The sequence below is a fragment of the Lagopus leucura genome, unplaced genomic scaffold (genome assembly GCF_019238085.1).
Source record: "Lagopus leucura isolate 7727_CA_CO unplaced genomic scaffold, USGS_WTPT01 Super-Scaffold_806, whole genome shotgun sequence".
Lineage (NCBI taxonomy): Eukaryota > Metazoa > Chordata > Aves > Galliformes > Phasianidae > Lagopus > Lagopus leucura.
The window spans coordinates 4269356-4292767 of NW_024962260.1; the positions used below are offsets into that span (position 1 = coordinate 4269356).

General features: G+C 45.4%; 1 protein-coding gene across 12 annotated transcripts in view; it reads left to right on the plus strand.

The window, feature by feature from the left end:
• KDM2B (lysine demethylase 2B) overlaps positions 1-23412 on the plus strand; it is a 103101-nt gene that overhangs the window by 27121 nt on the left and 52568 nt on the right. For 9 of the 12 annotated variants that reach the window (XM_042865379.1, XM_042865378.1, XM_042865384.1 and 6 more), the window contains exons 7-9: positions 7315-7408; positions 8310-8463; positions 18755-18870. In XM_042865379.1, the coding sequence (XP_042721313.1) occupies positions 7315-7408; positions 8310-8463; positions 18755-18870 (364 nt within the window). Of the gene's footprint in view, positions 1-4266; positions 4365-6515; positions 6646-6836; positions 6923-7314; positions 7409-8309; positions 8464-18754; positions 18871-23412 lie in introns of those variants that run through there. The other 3 variants (XM_042865388.1, XM_042865389.1, XM_042865387.1) reach the window with 3 other exon arrangements.

Below are 23412 nucleotides of genomic sequence, written 5' to 3' on the forward strand. Positions count from 1 at the left end.
ATTGTTTCCCCTTCCCAAGTGATTAGTCCACTAAACAACATGCTTTATGTATAATAAGTTAAAACTAAGGAACAGAATCGTGTTCTTAAGATCTTAAGATTCTTAAGATCTTGAGGATTCCTGGGCTGTACAAAGTAAGAAGCAAGGAAAACTGTCCCTTGCCTGGAGCAGGCGTGCTCCAGATACTGAGGAAAAAATGCAGTCAGTAAACAAAACAAGGCAGAGATGGCTTCAAGGATAGGGTAACAACATGACTAACAGAATTTAGCAGAAAAAGCAGAGTGTGTTCTTGCAGTTCACTACTTGCATCATGAACTGCCAGATGGTAGGTTTCAAGGAGGGATTTTTAGAGAAGTAGCAATCCAACAGATTTTGACATGGAGCTTTTCCCATGTGTGGGGGGTGACCTGTTAGAAAGAAGGGATGCCTGTTCAAGAAGTAGACATGTAACCATAGAGGTTGCTGTCACTAGCAAAGGGAAGGTAGAGGTTGGCAGCTTGATAAACTAGTAGATGTGATAGGTAAAGGGAAGTTAAACAGTGAAAGACTAGGTGCTTGAAATGTGAAAATGGAGTTTGTTGTGGGGAAAGAGAGTTACTGTGCACAAGGGTTAAAGGCAAGCATGATGCAGCTGGAGTGAGAGTGTAAGATGGTTATTTAGTGAGCATCATCTAGCAGAAAGAGTAGAGAAAGATGATTTACAGCACTGGTGGCACAAAATTTTTATTGGTCTGCAGAAGCAACAAAGATAAATTTAAAAGCAAATATTGATAGTCTAGGAGTGCCAGAGAAGTTGTCTTGGATGAGGACAAAGCTCCATGGTGCTCAGTAACCTGTCTGCTGTTGCCTGCTGTCATAGCTGCTCTGGGGAGAATGGGAAAACAGCATGAGCATAAAATGAAGCAGCCCCTTAATAGACTCCTGAACTTCCACTGTAAGCAGTTCAGGCAGGGACTTCTTGAGCTGGAAGTGGTTTCTGTGTGCTTAGTGACTCTCAGGAGATTTTTCTGCTTTAAACTTAAAACAGTTTAAATATGAAATCCTCAAGAGATTAGCTTTCTCCATCTCTGGGAATTCACACTGCCCCTTTCCTGTATAGATACCAGTCCCAGCTATTGCTGTGAGTGCCCAGAGGGCACGAGCCCTTATTAAAGAGATTGTGTTCAATCATGGAGCTAAATGTCAGTGCTGTCACTTGTTTCCTATGTCCCGTTTGTTTCTGCGAATCTCCAGTATTCGTATTCTTTAATTCTGACTGTTGTTGCTCAGAAATTGGATTGTTTCATTTCATTTTGGTTTTTAGCGTTCTCATAATACTGACTCTGCAGTATGCCATACCCACCATTAACGTGTTCCCTACAAACAAAAAGCACTCCAGCGAGCGCGTTGCAGTTTTGCAGACACAGATGGCATTACCAGACACAAATGTCTGTCTTGGCTCCTGCACATCGAGTTCCGTGCTGGGAGTGAAGTTAGAGAACGCTCCATCTGCTGCGCTGCTTCGGTTACTAGGAGTGCTACACGTGCTGGAGGCTGCTGTGGCTTTCACTTGGATTTGCACCATTAACTTAAAAAAAAAAAAATCAAAAATCAGGGTAATGAGGTCATTCATCTGTCTGTAAGTAAATGACTACTTTCTTAATAAGAGCCTTAGAGGACTGAATTAAGTGAGGAACAGTTTATGTCAAAAAAAATAAGTAGAACTTTCCAAGCACTGCATCTTAAGCAGCAAGAAAACGTGAGAAGTTAGGCACTGGCCTGCTGAGGTGGTGGTGTGACAAAATTGAAACTGATGTAAGTTGGCTGCCCCTGAAAAACTGTCCCGTGCCCATATTGTCCATCTTTACTGCCAGAACATGCTGTTACACAGCTGCAAAGTAAACTGGACTAGAAATTGGTCTGGCTGAAAATCGACTCAGAAATAAAGAAAAATTGGTCACTTTTTAGGCCATTCCAGCCATCACATGATTGCTTGGATGTTTGTGCCAACTGAGAAGCAGTGCAAGAGCACGACAAGATCACAGCAGGGGGATTGCAGGCAGAGTCCTTCTGCAGTTCATGTGAGGTGCAGATCTATGTGGTGCTGGGAGAGCAAACAGCAGCTCACTGCTACTGAGATCACAAAGCAATGGCAGCAAAATAGCAACTGTGCCAAGCCTCAATCACTGCAGCAGCCTTCTGGCCTTAAAAATTCTTCTTATTAGAATGCCTACACACTGCTATAATAGATCTCTAATATCACTGCTGTCCTTCAATAAGGGATGATATAGGGGGATAGGACTTGATCTCTTGAGGTCCCTTTCGACCCCCGTGATTGTGTGATTTTACATGAAACATCGACTTGTTCACAAAAGGGTGCTGCTCTGATACAATACACTGTTAGCCCTGTTTTTCCCTCTGCTAGGCAGTTATTCAGCCATCCATTCCTTTCTATTCATTAATTCCTTTGCTAAGTAGAGATGCATTTAAGCAGATGCTAAAATGTTCCATGGAGCTGCGGTCTAATTAGAAGCTGAGGGTGCGCCTCTGGGGACAGAAACTGCCCTTTGAACTGAGGGAGCTCGCAGGTCCCACAAGGCAACCTGGTGCTGTTTAATGCGTGTGTGATACTTCTGTGCACAGTGTGTGTCATTTGTGAATTGTTTTGGATACAAAACTGCCCCACAGATATAATTAAGTACAAGAAACGGAGACCAGTAAGCACGAGTTCTCAAACTTCTTAAGCTAGCCAGGTAAATAAAACTTTATGTCTTCAATTTGATACATTAGAGTCAAATCCTCCCTTGTGTACAGCTTGGAGGACTCGCAGACTCACACGTACAGCTGAAATAAATGCTGGTCTTTGAAACTCCTTGTGGTGTAGCTGGGCAGCCATGTCACAAAGATGGAGAAATGCACTGCATCTGCAGATGCCAGAACGCTATTCCAGCTTCATGTGCTCACAGGGCAGACAGGCCATGTTTTTGCAAATTGGCAGGTTGGTTCATTTCTTCACAGCCATCGCTGCCTTCTCAGAAATTTAAGCTTCCAATTAAGAGAGAGGCCTCTCAGTTCTTAAAGTTCAAAGGTAACCTCCCCAGCATTAGCTGAACGCACGCCATAGCGGTGAGGTTTGCAGTCAGTCTTGAAATGGTAGCTGGGTGCAGCTCTGCTGTTCCTCTCTGTGAGCTGTCCCTGCCAAAATCCGATGGCTGGAATGTAAATAACTCCTTCCTCGTGAGGTCCCCCGCATGCAGCAGGAGGCAGGCTGGGATCAGGAGCACAGCAGTGCCTTGGTGCTTCACAGCACCTTGGATGGGAGCGGGGCGAGGTGGGACCAGGTCGGCATCAACTGCTGTCTTTGCTACCGGTGTGATCTGGATTTCTGGTTGCTTTGTAAAATCTCTAGTGCAAAGTGAGGCCGTCCCTTATCTGGTACGTTGTTTCTGTCTGCCTGACTCATCCTGTAACCCCCTCAGGGCAGGCACCAGGTCCTTTATGTGCTTTTGAAGTGCCTGCCGCACGCTCCACCTTTAATGATTAGTTCCTTCGTGGTCTGGAGAGGCGATGTTTTGCCTGAAGAGCTCCTCACCTCAGGCCCTGCTCCTGGCAGGGGATCCGGGGCTGTGGGCTTCGCTGTGCCCTCGGAAGGTGGAGCTGGCCCCGAGGCTGCAGGTGGGTGCCCGCACCCTGCTAGCGGTCTGGAGGTCCCCAGTCTACGAGGGGAAGCCAGGGGGAAGCCGGGGAGCCCTTTCCGTGAGGGTCCCATCACGTGGGGGGAGGCCACGGGCCTTCTACGAGGGGAAGACGGGTCCCCCTCTCCTCGTGAGGGACCCGAGGCCCTCGGGCCTCCCGCAGGGGCTGCGGGCGGGGTCGGCGCCGCGGGGGCCGGTGGGGCCTGGGCGGGGGTGGGGCGGCGGAGGACGGCAGAAGGGGCCGCGAGCGCTGGCCCCGTGTCTGCCGGGTGACAAAGGTTCCTTTTGTCTGCCGGCGTAATTTGTGGCTTTCGGTTACGGGGCCCCCGTGCGGGAGCGTGGCTCGGGCCGTTAGCGTTGCCCGGGGCGGAGGTGAGGGGCAGCGTGGAGCCGTCCTGCCCGCCGCGGGGCCCGCTCCTTTTCCCCGCTTTGGCTCTCGCGGTCGTCTCATGGGTTTGTGGTATTCGGTTTCAGGCTTAGGGATTTCAACCAGCCGGCGCTGCTCCTGGGAGGAAGGAAGAGTGAGCTATACTTTTCTCATTGGCCCGAACAAAAAACAGAAGCCTCTGCTGGGGTTTGGGAGTGGTTTATGGGCTGAGCTCAGTGGCAGGGGAGCCCTCGCAATGCCAGAGGGAATAGAGCCGTATGGTGCACGATACCTAATGCGAGAGAAAAGGAGCTGAGCTCAGGGTAATGCCGCCTGCGTGTGCTCACGCGTCTCCCCCGAGTCCGTGTGCATGTGCATTTCCCTGCCTGCGCGCGTGCCTGCGCCCGTGCGCGTCTGCATCCTGCCGTGTCCGCTGCTGTCTTTGTTTCGCTGTTTGCTTGTGGGTTCGGAGCGATGCGTGGCGAGTGCATTGTGGGTTTGCCTGCCAGCGTGGTGCGTGCGGAGCAGCGGCTCCGTGTTGTTTCTGCCTCTGTCTGCTTGGTGGTTGCCTTCCTCTGGATCATCCCCCGTGCTCGTTTTGGGGGATGATCTTCCCTGTGAGTTCACAGCTTACTCCATGTTTCTCTGCATCCTTTCACTAATGGTTTTACACAGATTTTTTTTTGGGGGGAAGTTCTTTTTTCCTTTATATCTTAGACCCTTCCTCCAAAATAACAGTGTGTTAACCTAAACAATTCCCGGCTGTTGGAGCATGAAACAAACTCCGGTGGGGAAGGGAGGCTCTCTTATAGGAGATTACAAGCAGCTGCCTGGTGGTGGAAAGCCCACGCTGGTGCTATGCAGGGGTTGGATGTGGTGGAGAACATCTGAAGTGGGGCATCCTTTGCATCACCTGTGCTCTCAGGGCATACCTCTGACATTGTGTCCCCTCACACTGCTTGGGGTTGTGCTTCCATAACCCATTACCTGCTGCGGCCCTGCATTTCTATCAGTGCGGTTACCGTGCGACAGCTCTTTTTTAATAATAATTACTATTATTGCGGGTGCGCGCAGTACAAAAAAACCTGAAAAGTTGCTCCTTTCCCCACAGCAGCAGCAGCTGCTGGAGCAGCGGTGTGTGGGGCTGCGCGGGGCCATGTGACTGCGGCGCGTTGGGAAGGAAGCGCAGAGGTCAATGCAAAGGCATTGTGCCAGGAGGGCTGCGGGCTGCGGCCCCTCCGCGCTGCGGGGCCGGACAAAAGCGGCCCGATGGGGTGGGTGAGCAGCAGAAACCAAAGGGGAGCTACGCTGTGTAGTGGCTCCTTTGTGGATGGGATGAAAAAAGGTGTTTTTGTAGTTGTATGTTTTTGTTAACCACCATTTGCCTGGCTCGTGGCACCCACCTGGATTGGAATGGAGGTTGTGTGTAGAGAGCTGCAAGAAATCAGAGGGAAATGGACAAAAATGTGCGTTGGCGCTGCTCTCTGCCTGGGTGTTTTCTCACACAGCTAAATTCTCCACACTTGGGTTCGACAGGGCACGAATGCTGTTGTTTCCTATCTGAGTGCAAGAGATCAACAGCTTCAGGTTGGCGTTAGCTGCTGGTGGATGGGCACAGCCACGGGATGACGCATTCGCCTTCGGGCCCTGCAGTGCCCCCTGATCGGGGTCTGCACAGGTAGCTCAGTCCTACAGAACTGATCGTGCCATGCGTGGCTCGCCTTCCACAAACAAAAGGAATCAATTCCAAAGGGTTTGGATTTCTGCTTGAGCACAATGCAAACCCCTTGTCCTCAGTGCTGCCTGCAAACCGAGGGCTTGTTTTATTCGCCATGATTCAATCTGTGACTTTCTGCTCTTTGGCTCAAAGAAAGGTGACTTCCTTCCTGGGCTTTTATTGGTTTTAATTTCTGTCTGACTTCTCGTAATCAACAACATCTTGGTGGGCTGCAACATGAAAGGAGACATTTAAGAGAAAAAAAAAAAAAAAAAAAAAAGCGCTTTGGGGGGGGAAGGACTCGTATTTTGAAATGGAGCATGTTGAGAGTCTGGCCAGCCCCTGGGCTAGCTGGGATTCCTGAAGCACCCCGGCTGCCCAGGGGTATTTCTCCGCTCCCGCTCCTGGGGGCGCCGTGAGGAGAACCCGCGCGCCGCGCTGAGCGGAGCCGTAATGGCGGGCGGCGGCGCGGGACCCTGCGACCCCGGCCCGCCTTCCTGACAGCGCTGCGTGCCGGCCTGTCAGCCCGGGCTCGCGGCGGTTGCTAGGCAGCGGCTCCTGGGGCCGAGGGCCGCGCTGATTGGTCGGGCGGCCGCAGCCTATCGGCGCGCGGGACGTTGCACGCCGCCTGCATACTGCTGAGCCTCTCGCCACCTGGATGTGCCGAGAAAAAGGCACGGTGCTGTGATACCTTTTCTTTTTTTTTTTAAATTATTTTTATTTTTCCCTCTACCTTCCCTTTCTGGTACTGTTTCCGTAACCAAAAAAAAAAAAAAAAAAAAAGCCAAAACAACAACAACAAAAAAAACCCGACCCTAAAAAAACCTCCAAACCAAAAAAATAAACCCAGTCAGGCCATGAAACGGAGACCGGAACAAGGAAAAGAGGTTAGTGGGTTAAGCGGTGTGCGTTTCCTGCGGCCGCAGGGCGCTGCAGCTCGGCCATCGCTCAGCGCCGGGCCGCGGGGCTGCGGGCGGGGGGCGCCGCCGGGAGAGCCGCACCGAGCGGCTGAGCTGACGGGTTGGGTGCCTGGCCATGCTGCCGGCCGCGGCCTGGCTGCCTCCTGCTACTGGGATGCCGAGCGATGGGAACAAAAAGGAGCTAGCTTGCCGACCGAGGTCTCTGCCCCCCACTCCTTGCTGGAATGGCAGCGGTGGCACGCAGGTGATGAGAGCTTTTATGGGCAAATGCGATTTTTCAAAACTTGGATGCTATTTGTGTACAACTCACGGTGAAGGTTATGTCTGAGCATGAAGGAGAGCGTGCAGAGGAGCACCCAGTGACGGGCGGTGCTGTGCTGCTTCTGACAGCGTAACTGCCAGCCTTCCTCCATTCCCCGACTCTGGGAGCTCCTGGTTGTCCAGACAGCAAACTCCAACTTGGAGATGCACTTTTTTCAGTTACAGGCTAATTATCATTACAGACAAATACCTCTGTGCTGTAGATGCAAAAATATGATTGGTTGGAAACGGTGTTGCGCACGCAATACTCTGTAAATTAAGACATGAAAAATACGTTTCTGACTGATTCTGTTTTGTCCTTCGCTCTGCTTTCAGGTACTGTTTGATGAGTGTGAAAGGATGCTTCACTGATTTCCATATTGATTTTGGAGGCACTTCAGTGTGGTATCACGTTTTCCGTGGGGGGAAGGTAAGTGAACCTTGCTTGATGTTTGTTTTTATTCTTCTCTGCCTCTTATGGCGGGAAGGGGTTGCTTGCTTTTGTTTTTCTTTCACTTTTCTTGTTTGTTTGTTTGTTTTTTCTTCTTTGCTAGTGGGTTGTCAGTCTGTTTCAGTTACCTTTGATGTAGATGCAGTTTGCAGAACTGGAAGGACACTGTTTGCCTTTATGAAACAAGCAAGAGATTTGTTTGAAATCTGTAATGCGCGTGTTGTTTGGCGGTGACTTTGTGCATGTTATTGCTGTGTGGTTAGAAGTGTCATGTGGAGTACATGGCTGTGTGTACCCTCGTTGGGTCGTAGTGCCCTCGTAAGTCTCCTTCTGTAGCTGGAGCTTTACTGTATCCTTTTAGAGATTTCATGGTCCTCCTGTGTGCACATTAAGCTGAGCTGAAGTGTTGCAGAATAGAGAAATGTTAAAATGTGAACATAGCCACACATGCTGTATATCTTCACTGGTTTAGGTTGCTTTTCCTACTTGTAGTGTAGACAGCGTAAGGAGGGCACTGATATAAGTGGAACAGATTGATCATCCCTGTTGTGCAGACACCGTTAATCTCTGTGTACAGTGAAGTTGTGCTATACCAACATACTGTTTTGAACTGAAAGTGAATTGTGCAGGCATCTTCTGAATGAAATGTTTTATGGAAGAGAGATGACAACTGACAGTTATCTTGCCACTTCCAGCACGTAATTGCTGCCGCTGTCTGCTCTGGACCTCAATGTACAATACCTGAAAAATGTGTTTTATGCAGAAAGCAGGCTTGGTGCTCTGCATTCATTTCTCTAACGTAGGATAAACTTCCTGGAATCTCTTAGCTGTGTATTTTTGTTGACTGTGGATAATAGTTACATCTTTGCTTTATTTTTAGATCTTCTGGCTGATTCCGCCTACTCTGCAGAATCTAGAACTTTATGAAGAATGGGTTCTCTCAGGAAAGCAAAGTGATATCTTTCTGGGAGACAGGGTGGAACGATGCCAAAGAATTGAACTGAAACAAGGCTATACATTCTTCATTCCTTCAGGTATCACTTGCTAACTGTTTTTGGAATCACTGGAATTGTGCTTGGCTCTCTGTAAAACAGTTCTTCACATCTAAGGCCTGAGTTCTGTGCTGAGCTCTTTATTCTCTGTGGCAAGGAAAGGCGAGGGGCTGAATGCGTTTGATTTCCCAGGAATTGTCTCATTGAAACTGAGGATGTACATGCAGTGATCACTTGAGGGAGGCCCTGGCTCTCTGGGGCTGTCAGTCCACCACGGCTCAGAGGTGCTTTGACTATTGTTACTGCTATTGGTTTTCTTGGAAAAACACTTTTCTGTTTTTGTTATTCCGAGGTAAAACTGCTGTTAAGTATATCCAGTGACCAGTGATCTCTTCTGGCAAGATTAACCTGTGCTTGTTATCTATGACTTTGCCACTGTCTGTGGTCTGAGGTGGATTGATTCCTGATGGAGCCCAGTGGAGATTGCGCTGTGTGGAGGAGCAGGTGTTACACTCCATCAAAGTTGCTTTGTGGTGAAACAATGTTATTTAACGGTTATAATTCTTCAGGACTTGTGCTGATGGAGGGTGTGCTGGGTATGGACGTCTGCCAGTAGTCCAGGCCATGATTTTACACTGCTGCCTGCCTCAGTGGCTAGGTTGCACGACTCAGCCTCTTCCTGCAAAGCAGCCAAACAGTTGCTGCTTTGAAGGCTGATGTCTTCAGACCTTTATTCTGCTGCCTAGAATGGATTAAGGATGGTGCAATCTGTAACGCTCTTCATTTCAGGCGATATCAGGCTTTGCTCTGACTATTATGGGTCTGCAAGCTTCTTTATAATGATATAATACATTGCCTCTGTCTAGTGGAGCTTACCAGGGAAATAAGTATTGATAGCCTTTTTACATGACAGAAGGACTGCTTGGTAGTTCTTCAGCTTCTAGAATTACTTTGCAGAGATAAGATTGTGACAGTTTTTTTTTAGTCTTAGAGATGGATAGTATGCAGGTCATGAAAAGACATTGATAATATTCTTGCTAACTAGGGAGGATTATTAGTATCAACCGAGTCTGCAAATTTGCACATTTGTAAGTATTTGGTCAGAATCAGCTTGGGGGTGACAGGTAAAAGGACCTGGAGGGTGGAGGAGTTAATCCATTAAAGGAATTAGGTCTTCCCTTGAAACAGGTCAGAATGTGCTGTTACTGTTTGAACTGGGTGTTTGAGTGTGCCTGTGCTGTTTGCTTAGATCCGTTTCTGCATCTTCATGTTTATCTTTGTTCCCTTGTGAGCAGCCTCCTATGAATAAGACTTTCTGTGTGTTAGTTTAGTCACACTCAGCAGCTGGAATATAGCAAGTTGTGGGAGATCATACAGGACACAACTGCAGCATGGTGGCTGAAGTGTTCCCACACATGTTTTTTTGACTATAGTTTCTGTTTTCTTAGGAACACCCCTAGCACAGAAATGCCAATACCTCAGCTGTTGTAGACCCCATGGCATGTTTGAAAGACAGATACGAATAACTTCTCCTTAAGCACCTGATGGATTTCAGAGGTTTTTGTTTTGCTGTATATCGTTAGAAACCTTCACAGATCTCTTATGTGAAACAACAATATTGTCACGTTAGTTAAAAAAGTAGAAAATGCCCGGTTGAAATTGTTCCAGGTCAAATTGAGCATAGCCTTGTCAGAGAGGTCAGTTCTTGTGACCTTTGCTGTCATTTGTGAGAGTATCACACTGGTTTATGTTAGGATGTGTTTTGTATGTGCTTTGTAGCTCTTAGTGCTTGGGCTTTGGTAATGGGTGCCTATAAAACCAGTCTGTCCCATGCTTTCAGTCGAGCCTGATAAACTCTTAACCAGCCTCAACTCGGGTGCAATGGCTTGTGCTCAGAAAGTGTGGAATGGTAAAATTAGTGCTCAGCTGGACTGTGAATGAAGAGCATCGCAGTGAAGGGCCTTTTGCATAAAATATCCTGCTGTGCTCTCATTTTCAAGTCATTTTTGGGGGTGGTCCTAGCAATGCTGTTATATCATCACAGCGCAAAGGATGAAGCAGGTAGAGAAGGCTGTAACAAGACACATGGGGGAGTAAGATCATAGGCTTGTGGGAGATGGAAGGTTTCTTTGAGAATCTAGGATCAGCAGTAGATCCAGTAAATCCTTGAAACTACAAAGCAGTTGCACAAGAATGGGAGTTATTCTTTCAGAAGGCATAATTATAGTGCTCACCAGGGCCTCGGGGTATTTCCCTCTGCATCACTGCCTTCGTCTTTTCAGGATTAGGCTTAAACCAGTTAATTTCTACCTATGCTCCTAACCCTGGAAAGCTCTGAGAGGCATGATCACAGCTGTGGAATCAAGGAGAAAATTGTCCAAGTATTATCAGCATAGTGAGTCACTGTGGGTCAAGGTGCACCTTGCAGTATTTTAGGAGGCCCTCCCAGCTATGGGCTTGGGGGAAGTTTAGCTGGGATTCTGAGGGATGCTGAGTCTGTTGCCTTGCATAGGACCCAAGCTGCACATTTCATGGCACTGTAGGGCTCTTCCCAGCAAGTGATGTGCTGTTGCAAGCTCTCACCTCCTACTTTACCAGTTCCCACTGATGAGTCAAGGATGATCAACTCTGGTAAAGTCTGCAGTAAAGTGGTAATTTAACGAAGAATGTGGCCTTTTCTGTTAGTATAATCTAAACTGATGTCAACATTTAATTGCCAGTTGACAAATATACCGCTTTCTGACGTGCTGAGGATTGTAGCCAGACTAATGTTCAAGATGTGAGAGCAGCTGAGAGATCAAGAGGAGAAGGAAGCAAGAGTTACTATCTGTGTTAGCACAATTTTTTTTTCCCTGTAGAAATCTGGTTTGTTTTCCTAGGATGGGAGATCACTTGTCCTTGTTAATAAAGACATTAGTAAAGAATGCTGTGGCCCTAGGCTGTAAGCACTGTGTATGTTATCACAAGAAATATTTAATCCTTCAAATGGCTCAGTGTTCAACATGGATGAAATGTGGGGAAGGTAAAGCGTCTTGCTCTGAGGTAGTGTACAGTGCATGCTGCATATCTGATCCATCTGCCAACCAGAAGGGGCATTTATAGAGTGCTTCTCTTTTGAGGTGTAAACTGTGATGTTCCCAAAGAGGAAGAGCGTAATCGCAGTGTGCAGCTGTTGTCTCAGCAGGGACACACAACAGTGTCATCAGTCACAAGTGTAGAGCTTGTCCAGAGTTGTTTGTGCTGTTAGCTGTACAGGGAGTGTGTTCAGCGATGGTTTGCACTGGGGATGTGCAAGTGAGAGCACTTGGGTACTCTTAGGTGTAAACTATGGAGACAGCATTCAGGTGTCTCTGATGACTGTGTGAGGGGCAGGCTGAGCTGGCGTTTGGGCAGCATCCCCGATTTCTGCCACTCAGGATTACTGGAAGCATTTTCTCTGGCTTGTATGCAGGCACTTGTTCTTCACTTAGATGATGACTGCTGCTTCTCTGCAGCCTGCTAGAAAAGCACTGCTCACTAAGTCAGTGCAGATGTGTTAGCCTGCTCTTGAATGCTTTTAGTGCTTGTCCTTTTGCTTTGAAAGTAAATAGCTTTCCTCTTTTACGCCACCAAATGACTTCAGTGGACCCTGTTCTCTCCCTACTTCTTACCCTTTATCTTCTCCAGTCCCCATGCCCTGTAAACCACCTTTTGCTTCTTTCCTTGTGCTTTTTTTTTTCTTCTGAGTTGTTTGTTATTAAAGTGGTGCTTTATGTCTGGAATTCTCTTCTCATCTTGTTTCTCAGAATACCATATTCATTCCTCTTGTGTTCTTCTAAACTTGGCTCCCAAGCTCGAAATTAAGCTTAACCAAAATGAAAAAAGTCGTCCTTTTTCAATCCAGGTGCTCTTTTATCTGTCGTTTTGATGGTAAGTGTTCAGGGATCTGATGGGGTATCGTCTGTGTTGTCCTCTACGGGCAAGATATTGCAGTGGCATGAGATATGCTAAGGTCATTTGTTTCTTTCTAAGAAAAAATTCCATAAATGCTCCAAAACACTCCACTATACAAGCCATTGTGAGCTGTTGGCTCGTCTTTACACCTGTAGGTAGCAGTCCAAGCGAGATGCCATCCGTGGTGCAGGAAGTCACTGCACATTTCCAAGAACTGAATGATGTGCTGCCATTAGACCTTGTCGAAGACTTCTGCAGCACTGATTTATGAGCCTTTCCCATGATCAAAATCTGGAGAAGATAACCTGCTGGCAGCTGGCATGGTGTGCCTCTCTGCTTTCTCTTAAGCTTCTCTCTGGTGTGGCTGCACGTTTCTCTTACAAAAGCTGTGCTTCACCTTGGAGTTTGGCAGTCCTCCATGGAGGAGAGAAGCCGTTTGTGTTGCTTTACTTTTAATGTTCTTTATAATGTGCCGTGGGGCCTTGCACATGGAAAGATGCTATTAAAATCTCTTAATTTCTTGAGAGATGAAAAATGAGCCACAGTCGAGCAAAATATTCTCATTGTTCTGTGATGATTGTTATGGTAACTTGAGAGTGCTCCAAACTTCTGGTTTTCAGTCAAATGCAGAAATAATGGCTTTTCTTGGAAGAATGTTTTTTGGGAAGGAAAACGAACAGAAAGGGATGTTCTGTGCTAGACTGTAGGCAGCAGCCAGCACGGATGCAGAGCGCTGCAGATACGGCATCAGCGGTTATCAGCACGGTTCTGCCTGCTGTAAGAGCGCGGTCCAAGTGGCCTCTGCTATGCCAGCCAGTATTTGATGGATTATTGTGTAATGGGGCCAGAAGGTAGCACGCAGTCTTTCTATCAAGGAGGATGTTGGGCTATTAAAATCTGACTGGTAAATATTTTTTTGCAGGGAGTTGTGCTAGGGCTGTGCAACTGCCTGGCTATTTTTGGTTGCTGTTTGCTTTTTCCATCTCAGGAGCTTCCCCTGACATTAATGGAAGCTCCATGCCTGGAACCTGTGGGGATCGAGCGATGGGGATCAGTGAAGAGCATCACAGAGGAGAGTTTTTGCCTCGATTGTCTGCTTTCAGATAGAAGGTGACAGCATAACATTGAATTTTAGTTCTGTTCTTCTGCAGTGCTCTGCCTGATTCCCATCAAATTGTGTAAGATTGAGAATTGCTGAGTTACCTACATTGCTGGGGACAAATTAAGTTTTTACTCTTAAAAGGTAAATGTGGCATTTCCTCGTTATACTTGGTTGTGGACACCATTATGACACAACTGTTCGTTTTGAACGGGGAGAAATAACATCTCACTTGCTGGCAGTGTCCACTGGAAGGTCATCTCTTGTCACTTTGGTTTTTCTTTTTGAGGCTTGACTGTTTCAGCTTTTCCAGACTAAGCTGCTATAGAATTGTAGGAAAATGTGTATGCTTTCTGTGTTATAAAGCAAAATACCTGTTCAGTTTCTGCTGGAAGCAGATGTACCGTAGGTTTGCCTTGGAGCTGGTAGTCAATTTGCCCCATAGCTTTACTTGTTAATAATCTTTTTTATTATTCACAGATGGATAATTGCATTCTTGAAGGTGCAGTAGGAATTTGCAGTCCTCTGAAATCATCTAACAAATTTGCAATATTTAATGATCCTTGTTTGATAAAATTCATAAGATAATGAGATTGTATCTTTCTCCTAGCTGTTCAGAAAAGGTTTTTTTTTTACTGTTAATTTTACCTTCTTGATTTACTGGAGATGATAACATCTAAATATTCAAGCCTTTCATAGCAGCAGTGGAACAATTTGTAACTGTAAAGCAGCTGAGGGTATTTCAGAGTCTCGCCAATAAAATTCCTGCTCAGCGCTGGTTTTGCTTCATAATCTAGGATTATTTTGAGAAGAGAGAAATGCTCATTAATCACCAAGAACTGAAATAAAAAAGATAACTTCAGAAAGAAACCCAAGTGGGCAGATCCCACCGTGCCACAAATGGCACGGAGCTGCACCAGCATCACCGACCTGCGGGGAGCAGCGCTGCCTACATGTGCGCGGCGCCTCTGCCAGGGGAGGGCTGGCCTTGCCGTGATGAGCAGCGCTGCTGGTGAGGCAGGCCGACTGAAACCGATCACCTCTGAGGAAGTTTTCTATTTATTGATCGATCCCCGAGGCCACACAGCCTCTGTGTGTCTCATCTGTATGATTTAGTAGTAGCTTTAGATAATGTTCAGCAGGTGCTTTTGTTTGTCTTTCAACCAGAAAGGAACACTGTCTCGACTTCTGGATTTTTTTCTATCTTTACTCCTTTTCTTCTGTTACTGTGCCAGTGTTGGGTTGGTTGGTTGGTTTTCTTTTTCAGCATTAAGTATAAAATTACACTTGTGGTACGTTATTGTGTTGCAGCCCCTCCACATCTTTTTTTTTTTTTTTTTTTTTTTTGAGAGAGAGAGAGAGAGAGAGAATATTGCTGTCTTTCAGAGCATTACCAAGGTGAGAAGTTATTCAGCTCTTGCCACCCAACAACCCGTGGAACACCCAGGGCTGTGCAGCAGAGTGTACCAGAGTTTATGTAAACAGCAGAAAGCAATGGCTGAGGGAGAGTTGGTGCCCCTCTTCAGGTGCAGGGAGGGTGCATGGGTGTGGATGATGGTAAAGCAATCCCAATGGCCTTCATTTCTGCCTCGTGGGTATGTGCACCTTCTTTGGAGGTCTCTCTCTTTACAAGCCATTACAGCTGGGAGGCTTCCAACATGGGTGTTTTTGTTCTCTGTGGTCACAATGAACATTCATCCTCCTCACGATTTGAGCTCTGCTTGCGTCTAATCTGTAGAAATTAATTGAATGTGCCATCCAAGTTTATCTCTTCCCAGAGCTCATTTCCACAAAATAGTGTGTGGAAAGTGTTTCCTGAAAGTGTGGCTTGTGGAAAGTGTTTCCTGCTTTCTGCTTGTCTCTTTCCTCCTGCTTCTGTTTTTCTGGTATTGGTGTCTTCAGTTTTTCTCTGTACACACTCTTGTTAATATTAGAACAGATTTTTTTTTTTCCTTATAGCTTCTGTGCCAGTCTTCCTGTGTTTTTCTACATTGTCAGTTCATCTTTTTTAGACTAATCTTGCACATAGTGTCCTGCGTCCCTGGAACACACCTTTCCATGTTTGTGTCTCTGCAGTTTTAATATTCCGTGTTCCTCAGGCAAGGAACTATTTTGGGTTGCAGTGTGACTGCAGAACGCTCTGCAGCTGAGTGGCCAAGATCCTCCCAGCAGGTGACAGCTCTGCCAGGGCTGTGCCCTCCCTGTGGCAGCAAGTGAGCTGCTGGAGATCCGGCGTGTCCCTGGAACCCATGTGGAATGGGGGGCACCCAAATATTGTCCTTACTCATCTCCGAGCCACACGTGGAAATTGTTTTGCTCTGCTTTGGACAGAGGTAGGGAACTTGACTTCCAAGGTTTTTATGGTCACTGGCTTTCTGTGGGTTGCTTGATCTCTGGTTTATTTTTAATCTATTTCCTAACCTGAGTGGATTTCAGTGCTTTGTTGTTGAGAAGTATGTCATTAAGGAACAGGTCTTTCTGTCTTATTATTGGAAATACGTGTATCTCAAAGGGCCTTAGTTCAGAAGGTAGGCATTTACATCTGTCGATTGAAGTGCTCACTGTTTGTTAATGAGTAGCTATCTGTTTTATAAACATAAATAGGGAATTAATTATTATCTGCAGAACCAGATGTTGTCGGAAGTATTTTAGGGAAGTCCTTTAGTTTGCATCTCTTCTGGCTTTCCAGTAACAACACTGAAGCTCCATTTGTGTTAGATAATCATTCTGTTGAGGAACTGCCGTGTTGGGACCCCATTTTTTGGAGCATTGGCTCATGGCATCATTGGCTCATGTTTCTCTTGGATGATGTTGAGACTGCTACCAAGGAAGTCCAGAGGCCATTAGTACAAAGATCCTTGACATTTAATAGGACAGAGTTGAGAGGTTGGGGAGCTTGTGATGAGACTGAAACCCAAAGAGCAAGGAAAAAATGAAATCGATTGCACTCCAGTGTGGAATTTTCACTGAGGAAATATAGTTTGTAGGAAGAGGCTACTGAGTGGGTTGTATTGAAAAGAGGCACTTGAAAAACAGAAGTGTGTTTTGATGGTGTTTGTTTTACTTCTTTGTAAAATGAAGAATATTTATTTTACCTTTCACAGATGTCTAGAAAGCCAGGTTTCAGCTCAGTTAATCAGTTGCTCTTAATTGGGTTGTAATTCTTTGATAACAGACTGTATTTAGAATGATGATGAAGATTCCATGGAAATAACTTGCTGCATCTCTCAATCTGTTCGTACGCGGATTGACGTGTGCTGGTGGAGCTGCCATGTAAGCCAGTGGTGAGGGCTGCTCCGTGTTGTGCTGGTAACTGGCTGCTCCTGCCCTGACCTCTGCCATCACGCAGTTGTGTAGCTGTGCACCAGGCGTTCCACTTGTTGGAGCTTCAGTTTGTTCATCTCTGGATCTGACAAACTGAATTACTGTGCCAGCGATTTTGCCACCTATCCAGTAAGTTAGCTTTGGGGACTCAGCAGCAGGTATGCTTCAGTGCAGGGTTTCCATTCTTTCCCCTAAACTCTAGAAATCTTTGATTACCTGATGGAAGCATTAAATGCCTTGACCTTGCATCTTTTTTTTACTTCCCAAAGACCAGGATTGGGATTGTCATTAATCTTGCCAGTACTTTGCTCTTAGTGCAGACTGTTGTATTTCATGTGAGGGGATGAATTGCTTTAGCTGAAGTTTTTTTTTTCTATGGTTGCTGAATTACCCTTAAAGGAAGGGAAAAAAAAATCCTCTCTAGTTGGTTATTCTTGATTTTCAAACATGCTGAATGGTAGCAGGGGACTCTGTAATTAGGCTAACTGGAGCAGGACAGATGTGGTACTACCTGAGGTGCCACAGCTACAAGCCACCTGTGTTTTTCTGTGCATCACGTTTATCATTGCAAATTGACTGAGCACTGGCACAGGTGGCCAAGAGGGGGCTGTGGTATCTCTGTCCCTTGAGATACTCAAAAGCTGCCTGGATGTGGTCCCATGCAGCTGCAGGTGGCCTGGCTCAGGCGGGGGGTGGAGCAGATGACCTCCAGAGGTCCTGGCCAACCTCAGCCTTTCTGTGATTTTGAAATTCAGAAAAATGCATGCAGAGTGGTGTTTGCAGGGAAAAAATTCCTGCGTTGATTTCTTTTGCTTCCTGACTCCTACTGATATGCCCTTAAATGAAAGCCCTGCCTCTGCCATCTGCTGTAGCTCAAGGACTTCTGGGATGTAGCTCGGCTGGCCCCTATGGCTTAAGGATTGTAGCAGAAGATGGCTTTTGTGGCTGCTGGCTGAAGAACCCTGTATCTGAATGGCATTTCCCTGTTCTCTCACTGGTCTTGAAGAGGAGGGAAGCTGCCATGGCTTTAATAGAAAGTACTGCACAGTTAGAAGAAAATTGACTGCTCTCTGTGTTGCTTTGCTATCTGCTGGTTTATAAATTGTAATGCTTTTTATTAAAAAGGGGGAAAAATGTAGTATCTGGTCTCTGTGGTTCCCAGATCATTAGCAGAATCAATTCTTTTTTCACTGCAGAGATCAGAGGCTACAGTCTTGCATAGCCAGACCCTCAGCTCCTGACATCCCAAGCAAACAATGCAGAATCAGAAGAGCTTGTGTATGGCTGCCTGAATTGCTGTGCCTGGATTTTTGTTGTGGTAGAAAATTCTTCCCTTGCTTTGGAGCCTGGGGAAAGTGAATTTGGTCCCTTCCAGGATAGGACCAGGGCAATTTCATCAGATTGAGTACTAGAAATGTTAAGTCTCTTAAGTGGAGACTGAGAGATTTTCGGTTGCTTCAGGAAGTTGATAATAGGATATGAAACTTTCACCTCTGAAGGAGGACTGGTAATAACTTGAAATTGTTGATATCTGAGGATGTGTGCTCTGGTGCTGAAGTGAAACAAATTGAATGTGACTCAGTCCAGTTCTAGCCCTAGCCCACCACCACTGCTAACATGATTTGCAACCCTTCTGGAGGTGCCAGAAGATTGTCTAAGAGCCAAGAATGTAGAGCAGACTGAATTTACTTCTTAGTCATGGATGTGGTTGAGTCACAAGCTTGCGTGTTCTCAGTAAACACTGTAACTGTTCTGTGGATTAATAGTGCTCAATATACAGAGGGTTGTGAGACTCTATGTACATCATAAGATGCTGCCTTCTGCTATTATTAGTCTTGGTGCCATTTAACGTGTCACAGCTTTAACCTCTCATCCCCCACAGAATGGGGTTTATGGGGTTGCTAAAATGTGATGATAAATTGCTCTGTAATACTACATAGCACGAGGCATTCTCAGCTCTTTGCTTTCCCTCTCTAGGGTGGATACATGCGGTTTATACTCCAGTAGATTCTCTGGTGTTTGGTGGAAATATCCTGCATAGCTTTAATGTTCCCATGCAGCTTCGCATCTATGAAATTGAGGACAGAACAAGGGTAAGGACGCTCGATTCTCTTTTTAACTGAACAGTTCTTTGTCACTGTGATCTGTCTCTATCTTGTATTCCTTTCTGAGAAACTGGAGCTGGTGGGATCTCCATGTCAGATTGATTGAGAGGTAAACATGAAATAATGAGACTTTCAGATGCTGGCTATTTTTAGTGGCATTTACTCATCTGTTTTTCCCCTGCTTCCTACAGACACGTCCGTTCTGTATCATCTGTTTGCCCACTGAACTTTTTAAACACATCCCCTTTTGCACAGAAGCCTATTGCCACCACAGACCTTTGTGCCTGTACTTCTGGTAATCCCCTGCTGATTGTTTGTCTTTGCACACTGGCAATAGATATCTAAGAATGGAGACCTAATGGGTCTGAGATGGTTTTGCTGTCCACAGCTGAAATGAGAAAGCTGCAGAGAGGCTGCTTATGAAACAGCATTTTCTGTGCTTAGCAGGATTTTGTTTTACAGTCACTCAATATAATGCAAAATGTCATGGGACAGAGGCTGGGTTGAGACATTAGACTGAAGGTTGTGATGTTCATCTGGGTGTAGCATCTGCCTAGAAAGGGTCCGGCATCCTGGAGGAGGTGACCGTGCAGCCTCTGTGTTGGGAGTGAAAGTGATGCTGTTCATTGATAAACTTCAGTTCCTGGCTGAATTTCATAAAGTATCAGAATCCAAAGGAAGTGCCACTACTTTACTAGGCTGTTAAATAAACTGTGCAAGGCAATCAGAGCAATGTGATGCAAATTTAGATAGAGGCTTTCTGTAGCTGGCTATTGCAACGGTGCTGATAAACCACTGGCACATGTGCTAGGTGAAGTGCTCATGGGGAATGGGCAGCAAAACAGCATGAAGCTGCAGTGCTTCATCACTAGGAAGTCTTCAAATCATACATCAGTAGTGTTCAGTGTTCACCTCTACAGGAAGGCACAATTCTGGCTCCAAGTGGGCTTTTTGCCCCAGATCATCTTCCTTTGTGTGAGAATGCCTTCGTCTGAGACACCAACATTGTTCAGGAGTGCATCTCTAGCTCAGTGCATGGAAGACTGTTGCCAGCCTCTCTGCCAGTGTTGTGTTGGGAAGAGGCTGCTCCCTGATTTCGCAGGAGGTGGCAAGGCCTGGTAATCTTCACATCACAAAGCAGTGCTGGAAGTGTTTGGTTTCCTAGAGTGATTTTAATGGGAAGAAGGAATCTTAAGTAGAAAAATGAATTCCTAGAGGAAGACAGGTAAAGGCAAATGCTGAAATTCAGAGCAGCTAGAACGGAAAGAATGTAGTGGAAAACAGGAGTGGAAATAAGGGACAGAGTAGAGTTCAGCCTGGCTTTGAGTAGATGTTCCCAAGGCAGGAATGTGAAGTATCTGGGAGTAAAGGGACTTGAACAAGAAAATGTTCTGATAGCAGAAGCTGGAAGGGAATCACCAGCTTCTTTTGCAGAGTGAAGGGAGCTGAGCTGAGCTGTAGGAGCCCTTCAGAGAAAGAGCAGGAGGCCAGAGGTGGACTGGGGCTACACGAAGGTGCCAGGCACAGGAAGGTTCTTAGTGTCTGTAAGTAAGAACCAACGGTGCAGGGTACATGTACAGCACCTCCTCAAAGTGAAGGTGCGTTGTTGTGATAGATACTGGCACTGGCAACTTGAAGGGAAAAGAAACTATTTCCATTCATGTCTATGGGGAAGATGGCAAGCAAATGCTCTTCTTCCTGATGTAGTAGAAGAGCTGACATCTTGTTCTCGCTGGACTTAGCAACCCAAAGCCACACGTTTTGCTGGAGTTGGAACTGGTTAGTAGTGCTTCATGTCAGGCCTTTCTGGGGAAACTGGATGCAGCTTTGATCTCCAAAGCTTTTATAGCAGGAGGCAGATTGCCCCATTATGGTTAGGTATTTTTGTAACCTTTAGGAACCTGCCAGACAGTTAACTGAAATGCCTTTGAAAAGTCACTGGTAGCTTGATCCTATGGGAAGGTTCTCAGAGTGTGATATTTGCCTCTTTAAAGATGTCCTATCACTGATTTTTGTGAAGGAATAGTGCAACATTTGGAGATCCCAAATCAGAGCTTGACTTGTTTGATTTTCTTTAAAGTCCAATGTCTTTCTTTATAATTTTCCCTTTCAAAAAATACTTCAGGGCATCAAAAAAGGCCAATGTAAGCCAACAGCCCAGAACTTCCCCAACTTTACAGTAACTATTTCAGCTCTTATGCTGCATTGTGCTAGCAGTGCGAATTGGGCTTCCTGTGCCTGTGTTTGCAGACTTGTGCTTTTAGGCAGCTTTACTGTAACAAACCTGTGTGTACAGCTGAAGAATATAAGAGTTCAAGACTATAACAAAATATAAACCTTGCAATTAAAGTTTGATAAGAGATGGGAATGTCAGTACTATTACTTGGAAATAACACCTCTCCCCCCCCCCCCCCAAAAAAAAATCCAAGAAAAAACATGCAGGAATCTTAAAGGATAAGTGTTTTCAAAATAGAATTCTGGTGTGTTTTGCTTTATTTGCTTTGCCAATCAAGTTTTGTGATTTCTTTGTGCAAATAATTTTATTTGTCCAAATAATTTTACCCATGCACAGGCTAGGATGGCAGGCTCCATACAGTAAGCAGTTCACACAGATTTGGCAGTGTGAACGTACTGCAAATGACTTTCTCATCAGTATTGATCTTTCCATTGTGTGCAGCACAGAAGTAAATTACATGATGTGGTTGACGAAGTAATTCGCCACACTCAAATCAAAGTGTAATACAGGTGTGTTTCCCCTCTTCATTTGGCACAGAGCAATTTTATGGAGGTTTCACTGTGTTTAAACTTGCTATATAATGCTTAATCATCTTTGCTGATATTCAGAGTCATTTTTATGCTAGGTGTAGTTGTTATTGTTTTAGCAGCTAAGACAAGAATAAATACATGGTTGAAACAGTAATGCTGATTTACAGCCTGATAAAATTGCCTGGTTTATGTACTTGTCATGCTTATTCTAGCTTAATTTCTCATATCCCTGGGAGACTTCTTAAGAGGGTTATAGCCATTTTAAAATAGTTTTAAGGAGTAATAAAAAACATGTCTATTGTTGGAAACAGCTCCTAATGTGCAGTTGAGGTAAACAAATCTTCTCCAGCCTTACAGTTTGTAGAGACTCTCATTTTGCAGTCTGGCTTTCCTAGAGGCCAATTAACAGCTAGTCAAATAGGCCAAGCTGTTTAGCTCTCTGCTAGACCAGCTTGAGTACTGCAGAGCAGGCTGCCGTGCTGAGATGCATCAGCTTGGCATAGGGGTGTCACAGCTCTGTGTTGCTGAAGGGGGAGAACGTGTCAACCTGAGCTCAACTCATCTAAATGTAACACCTTTAAAAGATTTCAATGTGCAGAGGGCAGATACACGTAAGGTGGTCACTCACAGATGATGTTGTTTGTGCTGATCTGGTTTTCTGGAACTTAATCTGCTAACTTTAAATACTACCATAACTTACAAATAATCATGTATTGGTTTCCAAGATTCTGATTGGAGTGATGAAATACAAATAGAGTTTGTAATCATCTTCATGGATATTGTGGAAGGGAAATAATTTCTTAAGGAAAGTCTGTGCCTTGCTTGCTTGGAGTGTTTTGTTTTGGAGGGTGATACACGTCTCTACAATTATTTCACTTTGAACTGAAGAAATGGATCATACTCCAGAGATGATTTTTCTCACTGCAGAGGAATAATTAGAGAAAATATTCCGTGGATTGTAAATTATTAATCATAGAAGTTAGATCTGGAAACGCCCATTAGATGATGGACTCGGTCTCCATGCTGGTGGGGGATCTGATCCTCAGGCAGTGGCCATATCAGCTGCTACACTTTAAATTGAGCACAGAACTTCTTCCTTTTTTTCTCCAAAATCAGAGTTCATTTGATCATAACTCAACAGTGGTGGAAGTGTGGACATATATGCAGTACAGTTCTTATCCATTATAATTAATAAATGTCCAGAGATGTCGTAAATAATGTACTCCTCTCTACTTCTCCACTAGGCAAATTTTAAAAGATTTCTGAAGCAGAGTTAGGCTTGCTGTAATGGCAGAAGCCACTGCAGGTCTTTGCACGGCATCTCTCACCTTATCTGGCAGCTCTTCTGAAAGTTTGTGAAAGCAGAGCCTTCTTGGGCAAATGGTGAATTACAGAAGCATGGAGGGATTTGCTGTGGGTTGGAACATTGATAGCGAAGCAATTAGGAACTCAAATTGAATATTAAAGATTGATATACATAACGGGAGCACTGCATGCATTACTGCCTTGTCTTTCACATTGAATTAACATTGGTAACAACTAAATTTGGTGAAGCTCAGAATCTGTCAACAAATGTTGAGCAATGATGTCTTTAATATTCCCAGGCATGTGGCTGAAAACCTTTTGAAGGCTGAGGGGTGGAAGGCGGCTTCCTGGTTTTTGTAAGTCAATTCTTCGCAAATTTCGTTTCCTGCAGTGCTCTCTTGGAAAAATTTGAGTTCCTTTATTAGCATATATTTTAGCATGGCTAATTTCCCCTGTGTT